Source organism: Coregonus lavaretus, assembly GCF_964263955.1.
Source record: "Coregonus lavaretus genome assembly, chromosome: 13".
NCBI lineage: Eukaryota > Metazoa > Chordata > Actinopteri > Salmoniformes > Salmonidae > Coregonus > Coregonus lavaretus.
This window is the reverse complement of record NC_140000.1, coordinates 21,141,682-21,150,079: the sequence shown is the minus strand read 5'-3', so window position 1 is coordinate 21,150,079 and position 8,398 is coordinate 21,141,682. Positions and strand designations below refer to the sequence as shown.

The window sequence follows — 8,398 nt, the reverse complement described above, 5'->3', positions numbered from 1 at the left end:
ACCTCCTCCCGACCGCCTTCCCTTTTTGAAGACATTTATTTTCATTGTTAGAGTGGCCAATAGAGTATCTGGTCAATATAATGGATAATCTGTGAAATTGTTTTATTGAAATTCCATACATTTTGAAGGAAATAAATTAAAATGTGTTACAAAAATCTATACATCCTTCTTAAAAATGGTAACCCAGAACATCACAAGCAAACAGATAAACACAAAAACAGAAACACATAGCCTACAGGACTTTTACATTCAAAGACATTTGAAAAGCTTAAGAGTATCAATTGATTTCAGTACCTTCTTATTCTTACAGGGCATAGTATACAATGTGGCAAAGCAATTATTTAAATATACCTTTCAAAATATTGAATAGGATGTTTTTTTCTTTAAAAAATGGATTTTATGGATGTAATATTTAGCAATTATAATCAAATTCATCACATACTTTTCATTAGTGAAGAATCTTGGACTATCAAAAATAAAAAGAACAGCACAAGCTTGCAGATGGATGTCCCTACCAAATCCGAAGATCCACCCAGAACATAGAAAAACAAATGCTCAAGTGATTATTTCCCAGATTGTACATTTGAACATTTCTCATCAACATTTCTAATATATTTACAAATACTTTCGTTGGACGACTAACACCTATGAGTTATTATAGTGTCCTCTATCTAGCTCTATGACTGGCACCCACTAGCTGTCAGCGTAATATTATGACGTAGTTTCCGGTATCACGCCCGCGGCCCGACTCACCCAAAAAAAAAACAGTCGAACTGGCAAGGAGCAGTCAAAAAAGGGGTCGAAAATACTCAAAACATCTACAGTAAGTTAACGTTGTGTATGAATAAACCTCCCGTCCCTGGTACTGTCATGACGTTCGTATTATCAAGACAAGTAGCAAACAAACGTTTCATGATATGCTAACGTAACGTTAGTTTGGCTAATAGCTAGCTACATCTGCCAGCTAGTCTAGGTAGCTAGCAACACTAATCTCTGGCGTTTTGATAGCACAACGCTAGTGAGACTAACGTCTATTTGTCAGATATGCCAAAGTAGTTGTCATACAATTATTTTCAACATAGACTAGTTTTGGTAGCTAGTGTAAACCATAAACAAGTAGCTAGCTAACTAGTGTCTGGCTGGATGGCTCGTTTTGTCATCTGTATGACGCAACGCGACAGGTGTTCTGAAGTCAAGACTCGAATGTCTCCCCCTGAATTGTTGCTAGCTAGGTCAGGGGTGTCAGAGGTCCAGTGTCTGTGTTTATCCGTGACTTGTCTGTTGAATATAGTTAAATGCTGACTAAGCACTTGAGCAACAATGTTTTCTTCATACATAGGATATCATAATGATCATCAGGACTGGCTGTGTGTATCACTCATTAATTACATTATAAAAGCATTTAAAAGTATTAGCTAGCTAGCTAGCAAATATCCCTGTTTTTTATAAATTGACATAAACAATTCCAGACTGTCACTGTGTGATATTTCAATCTGTGCATGTCAATACATTTGAGGAGCCTAGCTAGTACCACAAGTAAGGACATTCAAAAAGATTTGATTAATAACTGTATGTTTGAGAAGTATCATCTCAATCACTTTCTCTCTATTTGACAGAACCCCAAGAAGCATAGCTGCTTCACTCTCCACCAGGATCACATCGTGATTGGACACAGAACTGTCTCCCCACCAATGATAGCTCTTTAGAGGGGAAATTACCCTGTCCACCACAGTTATTGGCTGAGCTGGACTTGTGGTCACAATGATGAAGAGGATCTGAGGGAGTCTTCCTCCTCAGGTGTAGGAGGCGAGCACTGTCTTCTCCCATCCCCTGGACACACCCATTAATATGAACCATGGACCCAGGAGCAGTTGACAGTCCCGTCACCTTAGTCATCAAGGCCCCCAACCAGAAGTATGACGACCAGACAATAAACTGTTTTCTCAACTGGACGGTGGAGAAACTGAAGAGTCACATCTCTAATGTGTACCCAAGCAAGCCGGTAAGTGGGTACTGCTTTTTTTTTGTTTCCTCATCCCCACCATTCCATTATCTAAGTGGAGTGGATAGGGCAAGGGGAACCGTCCGCCTGGAGAGCTACTGGGTGTGCAGGCTTTTGCTCCAGCTCTGCTCTAGGCCTAACTCTCAAAGGAATAACCACAGTAAAAGTATCTGCAAATTATACTGAACAAAAATATAAATGCAACATGCAACAATTTCAAAGATTGTACTGAGTTACAGCTCATATAATCAGTCAATTGAAATAAATGCATTAGGCCCTAATCTATGGATTTCACATGATTGGGAAAACAGATCAGTCAGTATCTGGTGTGACCACCATTTGCCTCATGCAGCGCGACACATCTCCTTCGCATAGAGTTGATCAGGCTGTTGATTATGGCCTGTGGAATGTTGTCCCACTCTTCAATGGCTGTGCGAAGTTGCTGGATATTGGTGGGAACTGGAACATGCTGTAATACACGTAGATCCAGAGCATCCCAAACATGCTCAATGGGTGACATGTCTGGTGAGTATGCAGGCCATGGAAGAACTGGGACATTTTTTAGCTTCCAGGAATTGTGTATAGATCCTTGGAACATGGTGTTGTGCATTATCATGCTGAAACATGAGGTGATGGCGACGGATGAATGGCAAAACAATGGGCCTCAGGATCTCGACACGGTATCTCTGTGCATTCAAATGGCCATCGATAAAATGCAATTGTGTTCGTTGTACGTAGCTTATGCCTGCCCATACCATAACCCCACCGCCACCATGGGGCACTCTGTTCACAACGTTGACATCAGCAAACCGCTCACCCACACGACGCCATACACATGGTCTGTGGTTGTAAGGCCGGTTGGACGTACTGCCAACTTCTCTAAAACGATGTTGGAGGCGGCTTATGGTACAGAAATTATCATTAAATTCTCTGGCAACAGCTCTGGTGGACATTCCTGTAGTCAGCATGCCAATTGCACGCTCCCTCATAACTTGAGACATCTGTGGCATTGTGTTGTGCAACAAAACTGCACATTTTAGAGTGACCTTTAATTGTCCCCAGCAGAAGGTGCACCTGTGTAATGATCATGCTGTTTAATTAGCTTCTTGATATGCCACACTTGTCAGGCGGATGGATTATCTTGGCAAAGGAGAAATGCTCACCAATAGGGATGTAAACTAATTTCTGCACAAAATTTGAGCAAAATAACATTTTTGTGTGTATGGAACATTTCTGGTATCTTTTATTTCAGCTCATGAAGCATCGGACCAACACTTTACATGTTGCGTTTATATTTTTGTTCAGTATAGTATTGAAGTAGACTTACTTCTCTAGAATTTGAGGAAGAAACAAGCCACAGATGTCTCAAGTTATGAGGGAGCGTGCAATTGGCAAATGTTTCCATCGCATTTTCAACTCTACTGGTGGTTTTCTCACAAAAAATGTTGCGCTATATAGCGAGTGTGCCCACTCTGGTATTGGCACGTGCGCTCTAGCCAACAGAGCAAGCGCACGTGCACGTATAGCCTACTTGATGAGATTATTTAGATTTTTCAAACGGAAGCCAAGCATTGATTATCATGTCACCAGAATAAGACCCTCAATATTTATTGGAAAGGAGCATTAAACTCATCACCTTGCACTTTAATCACCCTGTGAAGTTCATCATAACCTATTTAATCTGTAACCTAATAAACTGCATCGCGTGACTCCAAGTTTACTTTGATATGTTGGTTATTATATCAATATTTGCGCATAAAAGCATTTCCACCGACGTTAAGCCTTAATTCATTTTACAGACACAAAAAGATCCCACCTTGTCTAGCGTATTTTGTTTTGTCGGAATTTGGAAAGTTTACCGAAAAACGTTCTGTTTCATCATGCCTGTCATTACATGTTTTATCCGACATGTACTTTACTCACATAGAAAGGTTGGATGGAAACCTGGGGATTTGAGGAATGCTTATCTCACCCCACACCTTCATATTATCCCACACCATGTTTTCTCTAAAGACAGCTGATTCCTCCCAGGTACAAAGCCTATTCTGTTACTGATGTCATGTACTGTCACTGTATCAGATCAGTGAAACATTTAGGTCTATGGTTACAATAGTACTTCTGTATTAATAAACATACATATGTATGTGCAATAAATATTGCCTTACCCCACCACCTTGTTGATATACTTTCAGCACCATTGTTCTTGCAAAATTAAGAGCTAGAGACATGTTACATTTCCATAATTTTTGTATTTGGGGCCTATCAGCCCAAACTATGTGATTTTAAATGCTCTAGTAGCGTATTCTGCAACATAGGCTTTCTCAGACTGACAGTTGTGTTGTCTTAGTCATCCAAGGATCAGCGGCTGGTATACTCGGGTCATCTCCTCCAGGACCACCTGCAGCTGAGGGATGTCCTCAGGAAGGTAAACACCACCCTCGACCTTGTCTCTGTTTTTCCACTGTGGCATATGGTCGAGAAGTTGGGAGGATGGTGGACTAACACTATATCTGAAATGTTAGAATTGGTATGCAATATCACAGAAACCTCACTCAACATAACAGACTGACTGCTGACCATTTATTGCATAGGGCTCACCCCCTTGTGTGTCTGTGAGAGAGGGTGAGCATGAGGCAGAAAAGACTGTGACGGTATAACAATAGCTGATCTGATGTAGTAAGCAACATTGTTGAGGTTGGCTTTGTCCCTGAATTCTAGCCTCTTCCCTGAAATCCCCCCCCCCCCCCCCCCCTTCTCTCTCCCTCCCTCTCTCTCTCTCACTCCCTCCAATCACCAAAACAGAATCAAATGATTAATTACGCCCCTCTCCTTTCCCCCCACATCCAACCCTCTATTTCCGCCAACAGCAGGAGGGTTATCACATGATGCACCTGGTGTGTGCCTCCCGTAGCCCCCCAGCGTCGCCCACGCCCCGCAGCTCCGCCCCCAGCCCTGTGACCTCTGACCCCAGCTCCAGCTCTGGGGTACGTCCAATGGTGTGGAGTCATTCTGTGGAGCTCAACAATTCAATCAGATATAAATTAAATGTCTAGAACACATAACAGAATGCTCTGTCATGTGGAATGGAGAGTCGGGTGGGGTCTATATGATACATTTCTACTTGGTGACTTGGAACGTATCCCTTAGTTGTCTTTGCAGTAGGGCTGGGTGATATGGCCAAAATATCATATCACAATATTTTTAAATTTTTTTACGGTATTGGAGGTTTTTGAATAAAAGTTTAAATATGCTTTATTAGTAGTGCATGACCCTAGGGTGGCAACACATACATTCTAAGTGTTTTTAATAGGCTTTGTACATTCAATGAAACTTCAACCAAAAGTTGGAATATAGTGGGCACTTTGAATCCAGTGTTTGACACAATGAATGAAAAAGCAAGGGAGGGGTTATTGTGACAGGGTAGGAACCAAAGTGTTGGTCAGTGTTTCCCATTGGACCCTAATTAATGTTACATTAAATGTTTTCACTTACTGTAGCTTTGATGTAGCTAAAATATGAATGCTTCTCCTATTCCTCTCAGATTTAGGATATACCGAATGCTTATGGAAAGCAGCACCGTTGTCACCAACATCTGCAGCATTGACCATGCATTGACTTGAAGCATTGACTTCAAGTGGTTGTTGTGACATGTGGTAGCGCAAAAACTGCTCTCCTTGAGTGACGGGGCGGGTCTTGGTGTGTGTGGAAGGAGAGAGACGACTCAAGTAGCAAACTGAGTAAACTATAAAAACTGACATTATTACACACGGTGGAATGGCATAACACATTTAACAAAACAAACATTGAAATACCGTTATACAAGGTAAAGTAAAAACCCAAACCTGACCGTGCATCAATACTGGTATATAGTCAAATACGGTATACCGCCCAGCCCTACTTTGCAGCAGTCCTTATTCCCATAGTAGCATTGTTTTTTTAACCAATATATTAATGTTTTTTTGTGAGTAAAAGTTGTTATTCCTCTTTCCTACTTTGCTGGTTTATGATTGGTGTATGTCTTGTCACTCAGAGTTCAGACAGTGCTGGCTCCACCTCCCAAGCCACGACACCAAATCAGGACAGTCAGTCCGCCTCCTCCTTAGTAGCAGGAAGTTATGATGGACTAAGGCATCGTGGAGGCTTCCCCCAATTTAACCCTCAAAATCCTACCTCCACTGCTATAACGCAATGGTAAGCACTGTTCTCGTGTATTGGGATCAATTCTACTTCCGTTTCTACCTAGTCAGGAAATGAAGTGAAGTTCAATTTAAAACTTTAAAAGATGGGGGGGGGGGGATGCAGAAAATATTGTGTGTGCATGGTTTTTGAATGCGTGTGTGACTTTGTTTTTCCTCCACAGGCCAGATGGGACGCAGGTCCCAGTACAGGGGGGTATGGCTGCAGGTGTGCCCCCCCACCCCATGTACATGCCCATGCAGGTCCTCTGGTGGCAGCAGATGTATGCACGCCACTACTACATGCAATAGTAAGTCAGGGTCGTCTGCACTTAGGGCCCAATCCTAACAACCCGTAAGGACCACAGACTTCTCTACGTGGGAATGAGTTATATTCACTAACTTCTATCCGGTAAGACTTATTTATGTTTTTCTTTCTCTCCCCCAATCTCTCCCAGTCAAGCAGCAGTGGCAGCCTCACAGCCCCCCTCCCCCCCCAGTCCCACCCTCTCCCCCCAACCCGCACAGCCCAATGAAGCTCCGCCTCCCCGGGGGCCTAACCCCGCCCCTAACCCCATCCCAGAGGACAGGCCGGCCAATCCCAACATCCAGATGAATGCCCAGGGTGGGGCCGTACTTGACGAGGACGAGTTGAACCGTGATTGGCTGGACTGGATGTACACGGTCTCCCGCGCCGCCATCTTGCTCAGCATCGTGTATTTCTACTCCTCCTTTGGCCGCTTCGTCATGGTGATAGGCGCCATGCTGCTCGTCTTCTTGTGAGTTCTCATCTGTACACTATCAGTTTGACATTAGAATGGATACTTTTGAAGGACCCTGTTTACTTTGTATCTGTGTGTGAGATACTCATTTTGTGATTGTGTGTGTTAACTAGGCACAGGGCTGGTTGGTTCCCTTTTAGGCCAGAGCTGCAGAACCCCAGAGGAGGTGGAGGAGGAGCGGGGTTAGCTCATCAGGATGAGGCAGAGAGACACCAGGACATCCAGGAGATGGTGGGTGCTCCCCGTCTAAGAAGGACCCCATCTCTGTCTGTGTGGTTATGTTTTTCTGTCTGATCTGTCTCTGTGTCGAAGCTGGTCCACATTCTCTCTCTCCATTTCTGCTTTTCAAACCGATGGTCCTTCTCTTATTCTCTTTCTTTTTCTCATCCTGTTTCTCTCCATTTCAGGAGCGGATCATGGATGAAGGGCTGGAGGATGAGGAGGGCGACAGTGGAGAGGAAGGCCCAGAGGACCCGGCAGCCCCCGCTGCCCCCCGCCACCACGGCTTCCTGGCCGCCGCCTGGTCCTTCATCAGCACCTTCTTCACCTCCCTCATCCCAGAGGGACCCCCCCAACCCGCCAACTAAACCATGGAGGGAGACACCCCTCCTCCCCACCAACAAACTCCCATGCTGCCAACTAAAAGACTGTAAAAAGAGCTGCACAGCAGAGGTGTGCAGTGTGGGAGAAGTCTTGAATAAATCAATGAACATCGAACAAACTAACATGTTATGCCATGTTAAACAAGCTAACGATGCTTTATATTCCCGAGGCTTCTCTGCTTTGAGCATACAAACCGGTACACACACCTTTTTCCTTTGATCATGTCTGCTCATTCAGATTTTGGTGGCATTGAAAGGCCTCGAAGGGTCTTCCATTTTAAGCAGTAATACAGCCATTGCATTTATTGTTTTGTTTTTTTGAGACTAGATGAAAGGAAAGGACATACACACCTAAATGTGTATGAATATTGCAGTGACTGTAGCACATATGTTTCTCCCTCTGTGTATATGAGCATTATCTATTTACATATAAGTATATACATCTTAATTCCTGACAAAATGGGTTTTTGAATAAAAGCCTTGTGGTTTCATATGTGTGAACTGCCTTCTATGATTGGTTCAATTGAAGGACAAGTGAGATGTTCTCTATTTGACCTACTGTATTTGGGAGTACTAAATGGAAGTTAGTGCTCTTTTTCATCTGGTGCAGTTGACATAGTGGAATTTAATCATCCAGTCAAAGCCCTGTAACCATAGATATCCTATAATGAATATTCTATTCGTGAAACAGCTTAGATAACTCAGGAATTCTACTTCATTCAATTGATAGGATTGGTTCCATTGAATGACACTCGAGGTTCTCTAATTGTCCTACAGGTGGTGCCATTGTAAACAAAATATTAAAAAAGCTCTGACTGATTTTTAGAACAGAACTGT

At 43.1% G+C, this 8,398-nt stretch overlaps 1 protein-coding gene across 2 annotated transcripts; it reads left to right on the top strand.

The window, feature by feature from the left end:
• The first annotated feature begins 718 nt into the window (after positions 1 to 718).
• Positions 719 to 8,052, top strand: LOC311140562 (homocysteine-responsive endoplasmic reticulum-resident ubiquitin-like domain member 2 protein). Of its 2 annotated transcripts, XM_084175677.1 has the most exons (9): positions 719 to 823; positions 1,617 to 2,002; positions 4,350 to 4,427; positions 4,870 to 4,986; positions 6,033 to 6,193; positions 6,363 to 6,488; positions 6,636 to 6,956; positions 7,073 to 7,190; positions 7,367 to 8,052. In XM_084175677.1, the coding sequence occupies exons 2-9, from the start codon at positions 1,856 to 1,858 to the stop codon at positions 7,544 to 7,546; spliced, it is 1,248 nt and encodes a 415-aa protein (XP_084031803.1). In that variant the 5' UTR covers positions 719 to 823; positions 1,617 to 1,855; the 3' UTR covers positions 7,547 to 8,052. The 2 variants fall into 2 exon arrangements, with proteins under 2 accessions (XP_084031803.1, XP_084031804.1); XM_084175678.1 differs by lacking the exons at positions 719 to 823; positions 1,617 to 2,002 and having other exon boundaries at positions 4,805 to 4,986.
• Positions 8,053 to 8,398: the final 346 nt, after the last annotated feature.